Consider the following 19872-nt stretch of genomic DNA (forward strand, 5'->3'; position numbering starts at 1 on the left):
AATTTCCCTATTTTTTGCATACAATAAAACTCAGTAGTTGAGTAATTTATTTTATACAGTCATTACGGTACATCTCCTTGAAAATAGAAAAATGCAAGATGATGATTGCAGTTTCTATGGCTAGATGTTGTTTCCAATGATAGGTTTGGCTTGACCCTACAGGCTACAGACGAATACATGAATGAGGAATGATAGATATGTGCAGCAAGATATTACAACATCATTATTTCAAACTGGAAAGTTCCCAAGCTTCTCCAGACCTTAGACCTCCCTAGTTGTAAACTTTGAGGAAGTAGAATAATTACACATCTGTAGTTCTGTAATTTGGAGAGCCTTGGGCACATTAGCAAACTAACAAAGAGAAATACGGAGATCCCATGGGATTGGAGTGGGTTTAGTGCAGGTGCAGAAAACATCCATTTGGATGGTGTCATGTCTCCATGTGCTCTGTGTCCAATTACACTAACGTAACATCCAGGGGCCCAGTTGTTTGGATGCGGAGGTAACAGTGTGGTGGGCTGTGGGCACAGCCACTAGCAGAGAGAACAGTTAGGCTGCTGTTGCTCAGCCCAATCCTCCCAGTGTTGTAGCTGTAGGGAGAGTTTGCGTGTGTGTGTGTGTGTGTGTGTGTGTGTGTGTGTGTGTGTGTGTGTGTGTGTCTGTGTGTGTGTTGTGTGCAAGTGTGCATACATCCTTCTGTGTGTGTGTGGGCATTGAGAGGAAATACACTGTGTTGAAATACACTGTGTGCTAAAATACACTGCTGAAATACACTGTGCTGAAATACACTGTGTGCCAAAATACACTGTGCTGTGATACATTGTGCCGTAATACACTGTGCCGTAACACACTGTGCCGTAATACACTGTGCCGTAATACACTGTTCTGTAATACACTTTTCTGTTTGCCCTGTGGGTGTGCAGCTGCTGTAGGCAAGCTCAGCTGCCACCGCACCCCAGAGGGAGGGTAGTCCAGGTGCCATTTTTACCCCTCATCTGCTCAAATGGCTTTTTGGGACACTATGCCCGCTTACAAACACACAACAACCCACACACCCGTGCCAGGTCTCTCCTGCGGGCCAATGAAGGTAGGAACAACATGTTGAATCCTGGAAGACACCAGGCCATCATTAACATGAACCTAGGCCAAGCTGTGAGCAGCAGTGTTAGCAGCAGGGTAGGTGTGTAGCACTATGGCTGGCTAATTGGGCGGACAAAGAGGCAGGCAGAAATAACTGCAGAGAGGCAGAATGGCAGATGTGGAGGTGGTGGCAGTGTACCCTGCTACTCTGCTTTGTGGTGGGAGGTTTTACATGGGCCTACTACCTCGACAACATTATGCTTGTAATCCTTAATGCCAAACTTCATTTTTTTTCAGCTGCGAGTGAGATCTAAGGGCATCTTAGCCAATTGCTGTTTTTTATTACTGATTGGGCCAGGGAGTTATTTCAAGTCAATCAGCCTGTGAAAACTGATCCTCCCTGAATGAAAGAAGCCTCTGAGTGTATCTCACTTATGAGACATTGTGGCATAATGTCATTATGCATTTAAGATGAGCTACTTGGCCATTCTGTTTGGATAGCTTTGTCCTTAGAGAACAGGAGGGAAGAGAGTGACGGCCGCCAAAATGCCCGATGAGAAGGACTCTGGGATGGGATCTTGGGTCGCCAACTTGCCGCCCTCTGACCCCCATGGAGACAGACAGCCACTTATTAAAGAAGTCTGTTTGTCACTTTGATGTATAAATGCATGAGTGAGTGTGAGCTTGTTTGAGGCTTCACGTGACAGACCCATCAATATGCAGGGCCATTAATTCCTCAGATTCATCAGGCGAGTGATATAGAGATGGTGGGAGGGGTGCTGGGAACAGTAGTGGTGGTGATGATGGCAGAAGAGCAACAACAACAGGACGGCTAAAAAAGAGGAAGATAGTGTAGTCTGATGATTGCTTTTGATCGGAAGTTCAAAGAGTGGAGCAGATGGCATTTTTGAACAATCAGCCAACTTCTCTAGATTTCCCAGAGATGGTGCCAACGTAAATGGCTTTCTTCCCTTTCTTAAAGCTCAATTTCCACTCTCTTTGGGTCATTGTAGACAGCTGTTCCTCCATGAGGATAAGCCTCCAGGAGCCAAGGCTGTTTCTGAAGGATGGGGAGTCTGTTTATTTGCTACTAGAGCAGTGGCATATCCCTAGCCATATGGAGATGGATGCTGTCTGCTGGTTGGCCCAGTGTATTACTGAAGGCGGGCACACAGGGGCAGACAACTGCAGGTTCACAGCTTGACTAGCCCCCAAAGCCAACACCATGCATTTATTTACCCACTCACACAATGCAGGCATATGTCTTTGCCATTCAGACTGTAGGCCCTTTGTTTGGGCTTTTTACATTTTCAAGTATACCTGCAAGGTTCAACAGTAGATCTGACGCATGGTTTACTTTCAAAAGTTTGAAGAGAAAACAGTGGAGGCTGGTGGGCATAGCTTAGTTGAGTGATGGTACAGATGCTACTGATCTCCATTCAAAATGTGACATGAACATGACGATACAATGAATCCAGATTAAGCCACTGCTCCTGAATATATTCCTTATTATAACATCATCACCTCTGGCATACTCAATCTAGCAACCAAAACTCATTTAAAATCCATGTTTTTTCAGATGAATTTGTCATTATCTGCTTGATTGGGCAACAAGGGCGTTAAGCGGAGCTTTGTAACAAACAAAAATCCTCCCCCACCACACATCTGCATGTTTTCTATTAATTCGTCTCAACAAATGGCATTATTATCCTGCTGCTCGCCTTATTTGCAATGCAAACACGTTAGCCTTAACCCCCACCTCTCCCATCAGCCCTTGTGTGTGGGATGCCGTGTTCGCAGCTCAACAGACAGATAGACACACCCAGCCAGGCTGAAGATGTTATCACAAGGCTTGCTACATGGTGTTATCAGTTCAGATTTGGAGTAGGTGATTTTCAGGCTTTGCATTAATACTGGAAAGGTTATAGAGCACAATATAAAGGTTGCCCAAAGTCATGGTGTTGTTGAGAGAGAATCATGAGCTAACCCTGCTATTAAATAATTAGTGAGCTCATGTACTCACTCACACAACTAAAGTCAGCACTCTGTCCATGGTCCTGAACTCAGCCTGCCTCCTGCTTTAAATCCCATTTGGCAAAAGATGCTAATGTGCTTAACCCCTAGGTCAGATAACTCCATATGAACTTATGTTGAGCTGAAAATGCTGAGGCCAATGTAATTCACAAGCACATTAAAGTGATGATAAAGGGAAACAGTCCACACAAATATATTGGATTTGACACAGGCTTATGCTGTGCTGTAAAGTTTTGGGGTAATGTTTAGATTACTCCAAATTAGACTGAGAGAGTTAAGGCTTTTTAACTGGGAAATGTGACCAAAATAAAAATGATCCATATTGGCGTTAAATCTACAAACATTTGAATTACTCTTGTTGTAGCTGACATTATCACATTGAACCAGAACGAACGTCAGTTAGTCAACTTTGAATGAGAGGATTGGAGACAATCATTAAAATTCATACGTGGAGACACACGTACACACACAGCTTTCCTCTCTTTCTCAATAGCGTTTAAACATAGAGAAATACAGTATTAGATTAGGTTTTGTCAGTACCTTGTCTTCTGCATCACAGTAGCATATCTCCCTCTCTCTCTCTCTTTCTTTTGCTCTCTGTTTCTTTCCCTCTCTGAAATGCACACACAGACACATGCCATCTCATGACTGTCAAATATCACTCTGTATCTGTGACAGAAGATCACTATCAACCCTCTCCATAACCATCCTCTCTTCTCCTCTCCCACTGTAAGTGTCCTCCATTGAAATAGATCAATTAATGAAAAGCACAACCTAAATACTCAGCATTCCAAAGAGAATTCCATGCTGGAGGAGCAGACTAACTAAAATAGGACATGGTGTGAGGATGTGTAGCGCTGTTTCACCGGCACCTCAAAGACTCTCTGTACTGTAACTAACCTTCATGAATGCCTAGGCTGGACTAATAGCCTCTATTCACCTGGAACTGTCATGTATTGTCATGTTGTGTCCTGTTCCTGTTCTTTCTCTTCACCCTGTCTCCCTCTGCTGGTCGTATTAGGTTACCTTTTCTTCCCCTCTTTCCCCCAGCTGTTCCTTGTCTTCTCTAACTACCTCGTTCACCCCTTTTCCCACCTGTTCCCTTTTTCCCTCTGATTAGGTCTCTATATCTCTCTCTGTTTCTGCTCCTGTCTTTGTCGGATTCTCGTTTGTGTTACTCATGCCTGAACCAGACTATCGTCGTGTTTGCTGCAACCTTGTCCTGTCCTATCGGAATCTGCCTGTTCATCTAACCTTGTCCTGTCCTGTCGGAATCTGCCTGTCCATCTGAGCCTACGTGTGTTTCGTCATTAAAGAAACTCTGTTTTGTTAATTCGCTTTTGGGTCCTCATTCACGCACCTGACAGAAGAATCCGACCAAGAATGGACCCAGCGACTTCGGATCCTCTCCACTCAGCCGTCGAGATCCAGGGAGCGATGCTAGGCAGACACGAGCAGGAATCGTCTGCTGCTCGACATGCCGTTGAGACCCTGGCCACCCAAGTCTCCAACCTCACAGAACAGGTTCACCATCTCCGCCTCGATCCACCGGCCACTTCCAGGGCTTTCGAATCTCCGGAGCCCAGAATCAATAACCCGCCGTGTTACTCTGGGGAGCCCACTGAATGCCGCTCGTTCCTCACCCAGTGTGATATTGTGTTTTCTCTCCAGCCCAACACTTACTCCAGGAGCACTGCTCGTGTCGCCTACGTCATATCTCTCCTTACTGGACGGGCTCGTGAGTGGGGCACGGCAATCTGGGAGGCAAGGGCTGAGTGTACTAACCAGTATCAGGACTTTAAGGAGGAGATGATACGGGTTTTTGATCGATCTGTTTTTGGGGAGGAGGCTTCCAGGGCCCTGTCTTCCCTATGTCAAGGTAATCGATCCATAACAGACTACTCTATTGAGTTTCGCACTCTTGCTGCCTCCAGTGGCTGGAACGAGCCGGCTTTGCTCGCTCGTTTTCTGGAGGGTCTCCGCGCAGAGGTAAAGGATGAGATTCTCTCCCGGGAGGTTCCTTCCAGCGTGGATTCCTTGATTGAACTCGCTATTCGCATAGAGCGACGGGTTGATCTTCGTCACCGAGCTCGTGGAAAGGAGCTCGCGTTCTCCGTTGCCCCCCTCTCCGCATCACTACCATCTTCCTCTGCCGGCTCGGGTGCTGAGCCTATGCAGCTGGGAGGTATCCGCATCTCGACTAAAGAGAGGGAACGGAGAATCACCAACCGCCTCTGTCTCTATTGCGGTTCTGCTGGTCATTTTGTCACTTCATGTCCAGTAAAAGCCAGAGCTCATCAGTAAGCGGAGGGCTACTGGTGAGCGCAACTACTCCTGTCTCTCCTTCAAGATCCTGCACTACCTTGTCGGTCCAGCTACGCTGGACCGGTTCGTCAGCTTCCTGCAGTGCCTTAATAGACTCTGGGGCGGAGGGCTGTTTTATGGACGAGACCTGGGCTCGGGAACATGACATTCCTCTCAGACAGTTAAGGGAGTCCACGGCCTTGTTCGCCCTGGATGGTAGTCCTCTCCCCAGGATTCAGCGTGAGACGCTACCTTTAACCCTCACTGTTTCTGGTAATCATAGCGAAACCATTTCTTTTTTAATTTTTCGTTCACCTTTTACACCTGTTGTTTTGGGCCATCCCTGGCTAGTTTGTCATAATCCTTCCATTAATTGGTCTAGTAATTCTATCCTCTCCTGGAACGTCTCTTGTCATGTGAAATGTTTAATGTCTGCTATCCCTCCTGTTTCCTCTGTCTCTTCTTCACAGGAGGAGCCTGGTGATTTGACAGGGGTGCCGGAGGAATATCACGTTCTGCGCACGGTGTTCAGTCGGTCCAGGGCCACCTCTCTTCCCCCACACCGGTCGTATGATTGTAGTATTGATCTCCTTCCGGGAACCACTCCCCCCCGGGGTAGACTATACTCTCTGTCGGCTCCCGAACGTAAGGCTCTCGAAGATTATTTGTCTGTAGCTCTTGCCGCCGGTACCATAGTCCCCTCCTCCTCTCCCGCCGGAGCGGGGTTTTTTTTTGTTAAGAAGAAGGACGGGTCCCTGCGCCCCTGCATAGATTATCGAGGGCTGAATGACATAACAGTGAAGAATCGTTATCCGCTTCCTCTTATGTCTTCAGCCTTCGAGATCCTGCAGGGAGCCAGGTTTTTCACTAAGTTGGACCTTCGTAACGCTTACCATCTCGTGCGCATCAGGGAGGGGGACGAGTGGAAGACGGCGTTTAACACTCCGTTAGGGCACTTTGAATACCGGGTTCTTCCTTTCGGCCTCGCTAACGCTCCAGCTGTCTTTCAGGCATTAGTCAATGATGTCCTGAGAGACATGCTGAACATCTTTGTTTTCGTTTACCTTGACGATATCCTGATTTTTTCACCGTCACTCCAGATTCATGTTCAGCACGTTCGACGTGTCCTCCAGCGCCTTTTAGAGAATTGTCTTTTTGTGAAGGCTGAGAAGTGCTCTTTTCATGCCTCCTCCGTCACATTTCTCGGTTCTGTTATTTCCGCTGAAGGCATTAAGATGGATCCCGCTAAGGTCCAAGCTGTCATTGATTGGCCCGTCCCTAAGTCACGCGTCGAGCTGCAGCGCTTTCTCGGCTTCGCGAACTTCTATCGTCGTTTCATCCGTAATTTCGGTCAGGTGGCAGCTCCTCTCACAGCCCTTACTTCTGTCAAGACGTGCTTTAAGTGGTCCGTTTCCGCCCAGGGAGCTTTTGATCTCCTCAAGAATCGTTTTACATCCGCACCTATCCTTGTTACACCTGACGTCACTAGACAGTTCGTTGTCGAGGTTGACGCGTCAGAGGTGGGCGTGGGAGCCATTCTTTCTCAGCGCTCCCTCTCTGACGACAAGGTCCACCCTTGCGCGTATTTTTCTCATCGCCTGTCGCCGTCGGAACGTAACTATGATGTGGGAAACCGCGAACTGCTCGCCATCCGCTTAGCCCTAGGCGAATGGCGACAGTGGTTGGAGGGGGCGACCGTTCCTTTTGTCATTTGGACTGACCATAGGAACCTTGAGTACATCCGTTCTGCCAAACGACTTAATGCGCGTCAGGCGCGCTGGGCGCTGTTTTTCGCTCGTTTCGAGTTCGTGATTTCTTATCGTCCGGGCTCTAAGAACACCAAGCCTGATGCTTTATCTCGTCTCTTCAGTTCTTCAGTAGCCTCCACTGACCCCGAGGGGATTCTCCCTGAGGGGCGTGTTGTCGGGTTGACTGTCTGGGGAATTGAGAGGCAGGTAAAGCAAGCACTCACTCAAACTCCGTCGCCGCGCGCTTGTCCTAGGAACCTTCTTTTCGTTCCCGTTCCTACTCGTCTGGCCGTTCTTCAGTGGGCTCACTCTGCCAAGTTAGCCGGCCATCCTGGCGTTCGGGGTACGCTTGCTTCCATTCGCCAGCGTTTTTGGTGGCCCACCCGGGAGCATGACACGCGTCGCTTCGTGGCTGCTTGTTCGGTCTGCGCGCAGACTAAGTCCGGTAACTCCCCTCCTGCCGGCCGTCTCAGGCCGCTTCCCATTCCCTCTCGACCGTGGTCTCACATCGCCTTAGATTTTGTCACCGGACTGCCTTCGTCAGCGGGGAAGACTGTTATTCTTACGGTTGTCGACAGGTTCTCTAAGGCGGCTCATTTTATTCCCCTTGCTAAGCTTCCTTCTGCTAAAGAGACGGCACAAATCATCATCGAGAATGTTTTCAGAATTCATGGCCTTCCGTCAGACGTCGTTTCGGACAGAGGTCCGCAATTCACGTCTCAATTTTGGAGGGAGTTTTGCCGTTTGATTGGGGCTTCCGTCAGTCTCTCTTCCGGCTTTCACCCCCAGTCTAACGGTCAAGCAGAACGGGCCAATCAGACTATTGGTCGCATCTTACGCAGTCTTTCTTTTCGCAACCCTGCGTCTTGGTCAGAACAGCTCCCCTGGGCAGAATACGCCCACAACTCGCTTCCTTCGTCTGCGACCGGGCTATCTCCTTTTCAGAGTAGCCTCGGGTACCAGCCTCCGCTGTTCTCATCTCAGTTCGCCGAGTCCAGCGTCCCCTCCGCTCAGGCTTTTGTCCAACGTTGCGAGCGCACCTGGAAGAGGGTCAGGTCTGCACTTTGCCGTTATAGGGCGCAGACTGTGAGAGCTGCTAATAAGCGTAGAACTAAGAGTCCTAGATATTGTCGCGGTCAGAGAGTTTGGCTCTCCACTCAGAACCTTCCCCTTAAGACCGCTTCTCGCAAGTTGACCCCGCGGTTCATTGGTCCGTTCCGTATTTCTCGGATCATTAATCCTGTCGCAGTGCGACTTCTTCTTCCGCGATATCTTCGTCGCGTCCACCCGGTCTTCCATGTCTCCTGTGTCAAGCCCGTTCTTCGCGCCCCCGCTCGTCTTCCCCCCCCCCCCCATCCTTGTCGAGGGCGCACCCATCTACAGGGTCCGTAGGATTTTGGACATGCGTCCTCGGGGCCGTGGTCATCAGTACCTAGTAGATTGGGAGGGGTACGGTCCTGAGGAGAGGAGTTGGGTTCCCTCTCGGGACGTGCTGGACCGTGCGCTGATCGATGATTTCCTCCGTTGCCGCCAGGTTTCCTCCTCGAGTGCGCCAGGAGGCGCTCGGTGAGTGGGGGGGTACTGTCATGTATTGTCATGTTGTGTCCTGTTCCTGTTCTTTCTCTTCACCCTGTCTCCCTCTGCTGGTCGTATTAGGTTACCTTTTCTTCCCCTCTTTCCCCCAGCTGTTCCTTGTCTTCTCTAACTACCTCGTTCACCCCTTTTCCCACCTGTTCCCTTTTTCCCTCTGATTAGGTCTCTATATCTCTCTCTGTTTCTGCTCCTGTCTTTGTCGGATTCTCGTTTGTGTTACTCATGCCTGAACCAGACTATCGTCGTGTTTGCTGCAACCTTGTCCTGTCCTATCGGAATCTGCCTGTTCATCTAACCTTGTCCTGTCCTGTCGGAATCTGCCTGTCCATCTGAGCCTACGTGTGTTTCGTCATTAAAGAAACTCTGTTTTGTTAATTCGCTTTTGGGTCCTCATTCACGCACCTGACAGGAACTGGCATTGGTCCTGCCTGCCTTTGTTGGAGGGGCCTGGGAACAGTTGTTCACCAGTCATAACACATGAGATACAACATACAAAGGAAACAAGTATTGATTTTGTCTTAGTACTTGACATGGGCTACACACATGGCTATAATGTAAGTTATTTCAGACTTTTTATCTTGAGTTTGTCTTGGTAACACAGCAACTGTACTATTAAGTTGCCCATTCAGGCCTGAATGGTGGCCCAACGGAATATTTGGTTTGAGGAGGGTTTAAAGCAACCCAAAAGAGTTGCAGGGAACATGGTCATGCAGTGTAATCTCTTAGCTTAGCCTTGATCAGGTTGTACTGGGTGGGTGACCAAAAAAAACAAAGAACATGTTGAATTTGCATCCTTGGCTTGGCTTAGTCCTACATTTCTATGTGTCTATTTCAGTGTGAAAGGGCTGGAGTGGTTTTTCTTTTGGTCCTTACCCCAAAACTTTACTGCACAGCATTCCTACAGGTACCTACCTCCCTGTTCTGTGAGCAGACAGCTGTGCCTCATCAATATTTACCTCCCTCTGTCATACACACTGCCCCCTGTGGAGAGGAGAACAGGGCCTCTGTGGTGACTACTCTGCCAAGGAGAGGTTAGCGGGGAAAGAGGGTGCATGTCTACCTCTCTCTACCTTGCCAATTACTCCATAATTTATTCATTTAACACCCGTTTTCTCTTGTTACAATGGGAAACCAAATGGATACCAATTTTTGCCCATTTCCTCTACTAGACAATTCTTCCTCTGTATTCACACTCAACTGGTCTTTAGGCTGTCTATAAATGCTCATTGGAATCTGATCCCATTAGCTCTATCCACCTCCTAATATGTATCTCATTGCTGATAGGCTACGTACTCCTCGTTCTCATTTTCCTCTGAATGATATTGGTTTCAACAGTGTATTTTGAGCGTTTCATATCCAGTCGCGAGGCATGAACCCCATAATCAAATGTGTCAGCATGGGGAGTGATCAAATTGCTACCCAGCACCGATGACTCAAAGTTAAATTACAGTGCCTTTTATTTCTCGATCTCAGCATGATACCAGGGACGGAGGCGGGGAGCACCAGCCTCGCTACCTGTCCACAGTCCAAGTGTAGAGGTGGAGGTGGAGAGTGGCAGAAGGTGAGTGGGAGGCCTGGGGTTAGACAAGAGGTGAGTGGGACGCAACATGTTGCTAGTCAATTTGGTCCTGCTCACACTCATTTGTTCATCACCCTGTGAAAAACTGTAGTTGAAGCCCCAGTTTTGCAAGTTGCAAAGATCGTTTTCCAGGATTGTTTGCAAGCCAAGCAACTACTCCTTCCCCTCGTTAAGCCTTTTGTCATGCCCACAGGAAGCCAGATGTGGAGAGTGGAGGGAACATGCCCGCCACAGCCATCATACCGTAGCTCCTCATTACTCTCCATGTCACACAATCACAACACACCGCACTTCCTCTCACTTTGCATGACAAAAACATTAGAACAAACTGCGAGGGCTGCAAACACCAACAACTGTTAATCATTTTTACACCGGCGCCTCCAATCGCCTGCATGCTGGCATTGAGCTGTAATGTGTCTCTCGTGGTGTACATAATGAAAAGAATGGAGCCGTCACTTGTAATGGATCTCTAAATAGCATTTTATGCTTTATTAGTCGTACTTAATGGTGTTGAAGGGGGCTGATGTGAAATCCCTTTGTTCAGAATCACACTCTTACTGTGAATAGTTCTTGATCGAAAAAGATTTTCAGAAAATTGAGGCTCAATGTGTTTTACACACTGGGCTTACTTTTCCTAGTTTAGAGGGGATTGTGCATGCTCTCGTCAAAAAGATTGATGGCATAGGAGAGGAAATAAAAGAGCCAGGGATATGTGCACAATGCCGCGAAGAGATTGTTGGAGCAAAGAAAAAATCCCATTCACTTAAGACAGACGGGTCTAGTGATATTTCATCACTGGAAGCAAAAAGGTGATCTCGTACCAAACCACACAAGAAATGCAAAACCACTCAAAACCAATTATGAATATTCATCAGAGCTTAAAATGAATCTAGATGTTTATAATGGGTTTTTAACTGCAACTGTCAAAATGGCCTCTTTGTGCTAATACCTCCACTTTCAAGTAGAAATGGTAAACATAGAAAAACACAAAGAAACGTCTTATTCATCGAGTCAGGGGCTGATACTGTGGTGGGAAATACCCTGGGGCACAATAAAGTTTGTTCGGGGACCAGGTTATAGGCCTTTAGAGGAGGGGAATCTCACGTTGGATGTCAATGTTGACGCTGGTCTCTTTGCCGTTGGGCACAGCCTTGTTGGACGCTCGACAGATGATCTGCTGGCCTGTCTCGATGTTGGAGGCAGACAGGTAGAGGGTGCTAACCGTACTCTCCCTCCTTCCATCACGAAGCAGTGTCTGAGAGGAGAAAAAAAGGAAGAGTTTAGAGTTCAACGATGATATGGTAGTGGAGATAGTGGGACAGTCTGAATAAAACCATCAATCGAAACTCAAGGCCTGGAACCCAAATGCAGCAATTCACCTGGATGCCCTGGGGACAACACAGACAAATAAACCCCTGGCATGCTCAAGCCTGTAGTCTTTCTCCAAGGCTGATTGATCCGAAAAAAGGAATCTGTTTCTGAGCCTCTTTTGTGTGTCTGGAGCTGTGCTCTGGCGCATAGCTTGTCATACTCCACAAAGGAAATCAATCTTCTTTTCAGTGCTCATCCTCCGAGCTATAGCCCTTCTTGCATTGTGAGAGCCACCTGGAGGCCGCCCGGTACAATTCTGCGTTGCCTGGTGCTCAGGGAGGACTGTGGGAGCCCTGCTAACCACCATGCAACAGTGCAAGCTGACCCACCAGAACAAATTGGCCATGCCAGGAGCACTGTGTGGCAAACCACAAAGTCAAGACTGACACTGCTTCAAATAATACTCTATTGGTGCTCTATACAAATATAGTGTTCATTAACACAACCTATGGGTTTGCTTTACAAATAAACTACTGGGATTCATAGTAGAAGGTCTTGTAATATTATACTTATTCACTCAATGAAACAAGTAAAAATATGATGGCCATTAATAATAAGGATCAACCCCTTTTTTTCAATTTTTGCCTAAGATGACATACCCAAATCTAACTGCCTGTAGCTCAGGACCTGAAGCAAGGATATGCATATTCTTGATTCCATTTTAAAGGAAACACTTTGTAGTTTGTGTAAATGTGAAAGTAATGTAGGAGAATATAGCACATTAGATCTGTTAAAAGATAATACAAAGAAAAGACATGCGTTTAAAAAATAAATAATTTGTACCATCAGTTTTGATTTTTTAAAATTATTCTATCCCAGGCGCAGTTTAGACTTTGGTCACTAGATGGAAGCAGTGCATGTGCAAAGTTTTAGACTGATCCAATGAACTATTGCATATCTATTCAAAATGTTTTATCAAGACTGCTCAAAAGTGCCTAATTGGTTTATTCATACATTTTCAAGTTCATAATTGTGCACTCTCCTCAAACAATAGCATGGTATTATTTCACTGTAATAGCTACTACAAATTGGACAGTGCAATTAGATTAACAAGAATTTAAGCTTTCTGCCCATATCAGATATGTTTATGTCCTGGGAAATGTTCTTGTTACTTACAACGTCAATCACATTAGCACACATTTGCTCAACCGTCCCGAGGTTGGGACATCAATCTGTAGAGATCCTCAAGAGGTTTTAAGTTTACTTTTCACTTATAGAGGTCCAGCTATAGAGGGCATGTTATACAATGGCAAGTTGGGACATGTTGCTCTTCATTATTTAAACTCCTTTGGTGCTTTGTGTGTGTGTGTGTGTGTGTGTGTGTGTGTGTGTGTGTGTGTGTTTGTGTGTGTGTGTGTGACCCACTATAGCCGCAAAACAAAATGCTCCTCTGCAATTTCTCTACAGTTTATTCAGGATTCAATGACTCACTTCACAAACAAATGGGTTGTGATGAAACCCTTTCTTTGCTAGCAGTATGATGAGGTGCTCTGATGAGAAAATACCGTAGACAAGAAAGCTCATCAAACTTCCTTTGAGGACCTTTATGCACTTTTCAAACCAAGGTCATGACTTGCGTGGGAGGAAATTTGAAACATCACAGCTGCCCTCTGAAACCAGCTCTCAACAAGTCCTTGTTTTATAATAATATCTGTAAGTTCGCAAATGGTGACAATAAATATTTTAGCTGCAATGGTCGTTACATATTAACATATTAAGGCATGTCACAATGAAAGCTATTGACAGGTTTAAGGATAATGGCAGTAAATCCCACCTCATTTCTCTACTTTCATGAAAGTTTGAGAATTGTAATGAAACCCAGCTAGATATGTCACACACAGACTGCATATTAAAGTGTCAAGGAACCTGGCATTATATTAGCTGTGTGCCAGGAGGTTTGGAGGTTTGGAGGTTTGGCTTCAATGCATGCCTTTTCATCATCTTACTTTTCTGCCTTCTCCAGTCAACGACTGTCTTCCTAAGATATACAGGTAACTGCCAAAATCTCTTTAAGAAGGCGTTGGGCCACCATGAGCCAGAACAGCTTCAGTGCACCTTGGCATAGATTCTACAATTGTCTGGAACTGTATTGGAGGTATGCGACACCATTCTTCCACAAGAAATTCCATAATTCAATGTTTTGTTGATGGTGGTGGAAAACACTGTCCCAGGAGCTGCTCCAGAATCTCCCATAAGTGTTTAATTGGGTTGAGATCTGGTGACTGAGATGACCATGGCATAAGGTTTACATCATTTTCATGCTCATAAAACAATTCAGTCACCACTCGTGCCCTGTGGATGGGGACATTGTCAACTTATGTGAGAATAGCCATGGTAGCCAAAATAATGGCCTGCCCAACATGTTTATACACTACCCTAAGCATGATGGGATGTGTATTGCTTAATTAACTCAGGAACCACACCTGTGTGGAAGCCCCTGCTTTCAATATACTTTGTATCCCTCATTTACTCAAGTGTTTCCTGTACCTAGCTAAGCAAAAATACTATTGTCTTGGAGTGAAATAATATGTATGTAAGGAACACGCAAAATAGCATAAAGATACATGATTATATATTGTTATTCTGCATTTGCATGAAAACAAAATGACCTGGTGAAGAGTCTCAGATCTCACCAGGTTACAGAAGCCCTGGCACTCACCTCTAAAGCAGTACGTATTAGCTGTCAGCAGCGGGATGTGTCAATGTAATATCCTTTCTGACACCATCAGGATTGTTTCTCTCATAGCTCTGGACCTGTCTAAAGTCATTTATCTTGTACAGCATAGAACTCAACACCCAGCGACTAGCTCTTTTAAAATAGCCCGAATTACAAATTGATGATTTCCCATATCACTGCCTGGAGCATGTGAGGAGAATACCTTTCCCAAGTTAAGAAAGGAATTGAAAAATGGTGAGGGAGAGTGAAGGTTGCTCTTCAAGATATGGGAGAAGGGGGCATAGACAGTAGAAGGTCATATTGAACGAATATGAGTGAACCTATAGTATAGTGATAATACTGGTTACGTTTCTACTGATAAATATGGAGCTTTTTCTATTTTTCAGGAATATCTGTAAATTGTTTTTACCTAACCTTTACACTAATTCTGTTTATTACAATTAACAGGCTAATACAAAAATAAAACATGGACAGTTTTCACCTTTCAGACATGCCTGAAATACTTCCATTATTTAGGTCAAAATACTAGTGAAAGGGAATATGAAGGGAGGCTCAGAGGGATGTCTAGTCCCTGTTTACGCTAATAATTTGACTGACATTAATATTCTGCATTAATCTAACGTGCCTTTGATATGTCCAAACATGAAATGTGGTTCCAAGTTAAATTAAATCAGCATTTGTTAAATTGCAGACCAAACCAGAGGCATATTTCAAAGCTCATTACTGGATATTAATTTCACAAAGAAAAAATATAAATTGCATAAACTTTGTACAATCTATTTCTACGAAAGAGAAAATAATATATTTTCACAATTTTCTCTGGTCATGAGGTTAAAGAGGTCTTACTTGATTAACTTGTATAATCCTACTACCAGAAAGTCAGATCATTTCTAACGTTCTGTTTAACCAAATGTATTAAATTACTCTTTTAGTGCACCCAAGGCCTACTTCTAATTTCTCTTGCACAAAGCCAGTGAGGTTAATTAGCTTGACAAGAGAGAAAAACAATGGAAGAGAGAGAGACTGACACTTGTTGAATCATTTGAAAAAAGGTTAGATGTTGCGAGTAATATGGAAATACTGGGAAAGGAAGGGGTACTATAGATTATTATGCAGGGAAAGTAAGGGGTACTATAGATTATAATTCAGGGAAAGTAAGGGGTACTATAGATTAGTATGTAGGGAAAGTAAGGGGTACTATAGATTAGTATGCAGGGAAAGTAAGGGGCACTATAGATTATTATACAGGGAAAGTAAGGGGTACTATAGATTATTACTAAGGGAAAGTAAGGGGTACTATAGATTATTATGCAGGGAAAGTAAGGGGTACTATAGATTATTATGCAGGGAAAGTACTGGGTACTATAGATTATAATGCAGGGAAAGTAAGGGGTATTATAGATTATTATGTAGGGAAAGTAAGGGGTACTTATAGATTATTATGCAGGGAAAGTAAGGGGTACTATAGATTATTATGCAGGGAAAGTAAGGGGTACTATAGAATATTAAGCAGGGAAAGTAAGGGGTATTATAGATTATTATGCAGGGAAAGTAAGGGGTACTATAGAATATTAAGCAGGGAAAGTAAGGGGTACTATAGATTATAATGCAGGGAAAGTAAGGGGTACTATAAATTATTATGTAGGGAAAGTAAGGGGTACTTATAGATTATTATGCAGGGAAAGTAAGGGGTACTATAGATTATTATGCAGGGAAAGTAAGGGGTACTATAGATTATTATGCAGGGAAAGTAAGGGGTACTATAGATTATTATGCAGGGAAAGTAAGGGGTACTATAGAATATTAAGCAGGGAAAGTAAGGGGTATTATAGATTATTATGCAGGGAAAGTAAGGGGTACTATAGATTATTATGCAGGGAAAGTAAGGGGTACTATAGATTATTATGCAGGGAAAGTAAGGGGTACTTATAGATTATTATGCAGGGAAAGTAAGGGGTACTATAGATTATTATGCAGGGAAAGTAAGGGGTACTATAGATTATTATGCAGGGAAAGTAAGGGGTACTATAGATTATTATGCAGGGAAAGTAAGGGGTACTATAGATTATTATGCAGGGAAATTACTGGGTACTATAGATTATTAAACAGGGAAAGTACTGGGTACTACAGATTATTATGCAGGGAAAGTAAGGGGTACTATAGATTATTATGTAGGGAAAGTAAGGGGTACTTATAGAGTATTATGCAGGGAAAGTAAGGGGTACTTATAGATTATTATGCAGGGAAAGTAAGGGGTGCTATAGATTATTATGCAGGGAAAGTAAGGGGTACTATAGATTATTATGCAGGGAAAGTAAGGGGTACTATAGATTATTATGCAGGGAAATTACTGGGTACTATAGATTATTAAGCAGGGAAAGTACTGGGTACTACAGATTATTATGCAGGGAAAGTAAGTGGTACTATAGATTATTATGTAGGGAAAGTAAGGGGTACTTATAGATTATTATGCAGGGAAAGTAAGGGGTACTTATAGATTATTATGCAGGGAAAGTAAGGGGTGCTATAGATTATTATGCAGGGAAAGTAAGGGGTACTATAGATTATTATGCAGGGAAAGTACTGGGTACTATAAATTATTATGCAGGGAAAGTAATGGGTACTATAAATTATTATGCAGGGAAAGTAAGGGGTACTATAGATTATTATGCAGGGAAAGTAAGGGGTACTTATAGATTATTATGCAGGGAAAGTAAGGGCTACTTATAGATTATTATGCAGGGAAAGTACTGGGTACTATAAATTATTATGCAGGGAAGTACTGGGTACTATAGATTATCATGCAGGGAAAGTACTGGGTACTTTAAATTATTATGCAGGGAAAGTAAGGGGTACTATAGATTATTATGCAAGGAAAGTAAGGGGTACTATAAATTATTATGCAGGGAAGTACTGGGTACTATAGATTATTATGCAGGGAAAGTAAGGGGTACTATAGATTATTATGCAGGGAAAGTAAGGGGTAATTATAGATTATTATGCAGGTAAGTACTGGGTACTATAGATTATTATGCAGGGAAAGTACTGGGTACTATAAATTATTATGCAGGGAAAGTAAGGGGTACAGGATTATTATGCAGGGAAAGTAAGGGGTACTTATAGATTATTATGCAGGGAAAGTAAGGGGTACTATAAATTATTATGCAGGGAAGTACTGGGTACTATAGATTATTATGCAGGGAAAGTACTGGGTACTATAAATTATTATGCAGGGAAAGTAAGGGGTACTATAGATTATTATGCAGCGAAAGTAAGGGGTACTTATAGATTATTATGCAGGGAAAGTAAGGGGTACTTATAGATTATTATGCAGGGAAAGTAAGGGGTACTATAGATTATTATGCAGGGAAAGTAAGGGGTACATATATATTACTATGCAGGGAAAGTAAGGGGTACTATGGATTATTATGCAGGGAAAGTACTGGGAACTCTACCTGTCTCTTGAGTATGAAAAATGTGACATGTATTATACACTCTTTAAAGTTAATCAGTTACTTTTTCCCGGGATGATTTCCCACAGCCTCACTTGGTATTGAGCATTACTATTAACCCTCCTGCTGTGTTCCACTCGAATTGGACCGATTTACAAGTTTTTTCTCTGAAGAATTTAGTTAATTTAATCTGACTGTCAAAAGGTTCCATGACTTTGTCCACACAGGGCATCTGAATACACAATATAAATGTTGATGATTTTCATTACATTTTGGGTGTTTTATTTAACTTTTGTACGCCTGTGGTGTTCCCGGTCAAAAATGACTGGTCATTAGAAATGAATGGGTGAGACTACAATTAGTGTATAAAATTGAGTTCAGGCACATGCCCAGTCATCAGATGGACACAGTTCCTCTCCCAGACCCCCACATGCATGTTTGTTTCAGCACACACGCAAACACACACACACACACACACACACACACACACACACACACACAAACCTCACTCCCCTTCTTGGCTACCATGGCAATCCTCATGGGAACTTTTCCCCCACAGGAGCCACACCTGTTGGAATTCACACAAATAATCGCAACATTGTTTCAATAATATATAGAACTTTTCTCGCAGCTTTGGCATGTAATGCTTTTTTTTTTAGGTATTGCTCACAATTCATTCTGTTGCAGCACAATGACCAAAAATACAGTATCTGAGGCTCTTGATCATATCTTTGATCATGACACTGGTGAGGAGCGAGTCCTTGTTACACTTTGACACAAAGTTGTCTGTGATAAATAGCACATTGTGTTTCATCTGAGTATTTGTTATAGTCAAAATTATCCATACATTATGCTTTTTTTTTTTTACTCACATACAAGTTGCATAAGCTACAGGCTATAAATAGCAAATAGAAGTTCAAAACGTGTTATGTTCACACTAACTTAAGTTGATAAGAAGATCTAACACAACATTAGGTTATAATACATGTCTTATTATGGATTTATAATCAGCTATAATGGGGCGGTCATTTTGGACCGGGAACACAGGATTTATTAACATGAAACGAACACAACAGGAGGGTTAAAAGAAAATCTCTCTAATTTTACAGAAAACTTTGCTGAGATGAAGGTTGGGAGGAAAATAATGAAATTGAGAGACAGATAAAGAAGCTTTGAAGGTTTGTGGGGGAGTAGGGGAGGAATGAGCAGGGAAACTTATCTGTGGAGGAAGAGAGGGACGATAAGCAGAACTTCTTTTCTGGTGTCATGCATTTGAATGCTTCACAGAATAATGAATTCCCTCAGCCCTGTGGAAGTTACTATGATGACACCCCTTTCACTTGTTCACCAGTCCATCCATAAGGAGCTGACTGAAATGTGGTTTGAGTTTACATTTACATGATACATTTTAGTCATTTAGCAGACGCCCTTTTCCAATTTTGACTTACAGTAGTGAGTGCATTCCTTTTCCTACTTTTTTCGTACTAGTCCCCCATTGAATGGAACTGAATACGAAACGGTTAGGATTTAGATATTCTCCCTTGTTCTCAAATTCAGATTTTCAATCATCTGAAGCTTGTACTAGGCCTCCTCACAATGTACAGTATGCAATGAGTATAACAATCTACATCCATAGGTACCAAGTCAAGCCCATACTCAATGCCATTCACATGCAGTATAACCAGATCTTTGAATGACTGCTTCATACAGTCAGACCATACCAGGTCCAAGTACTTATCACAAAGTAAAAACTTACTTAAAGATAAATGGCAGATAACTGATCCATTAGGATTTTGAGGGAGGTCATTCTGAGACCTATAGGGGTCAAAGCCATTCTTGTAGAGTAGAGGAAGCCATGCATCAGGAAACTACCATCTTACTCTGGCACATCTGGCCTTATTACCTCCCATCATCTGTGGGGTGTGGAGCGAGGCGAGGGTCGAGGTGGGGCAGGACAGCCAATTATCCTCTCAAAAGCTACATTTCTCACGAGACATCCACTTTTAATTGAACACATTTATATTTAATGGTAGT

General features: G+C 43.8%; 1 protein-coding gene across 8 annotated transcripts in view; it reads right to left on the minus strand.

Moving 5' to 3' along the window:
- Window positions 1–19872, minus strand: part of kirrel3b (kirre like nephrin family adhesion molecule 3b) — a 211039-nt gene that overhangs the window by 38958 nt on the left and 152209 nt on the right. For all 8 annotated transcript variants that reach the window (XM_036965155.1, XM_036965157.1, XM_036965156.1 and 5 more), the window contains exon 5: window positions 11443–11593. In XM_036965155.1, the coding sequence (XP_036821050.1) occupies window positions 11443–11593 (151 nt within the window). The remainder of the gene's footprint in view (window positions 1–11442; window positions 11594–19872) is intronic.

The sequence above is a fragment of the Oncorhynchus mykiss genome, chromosome 27 (genome assembly GCF_013265735.2).
Source record: "Oncorhynchus mykiss isolate Arlee chromosome 27, USDA_OmykA_1.1, whole genome shotgun sequence".
Taxonomy (NCBI): domain Eukaryota; kingdom Metazoa; phylum Chordata; class Actinopteri; order Salmoniformes; family Salmonidae; genus Oncorhynchus; species Oncorhynchus mykiss.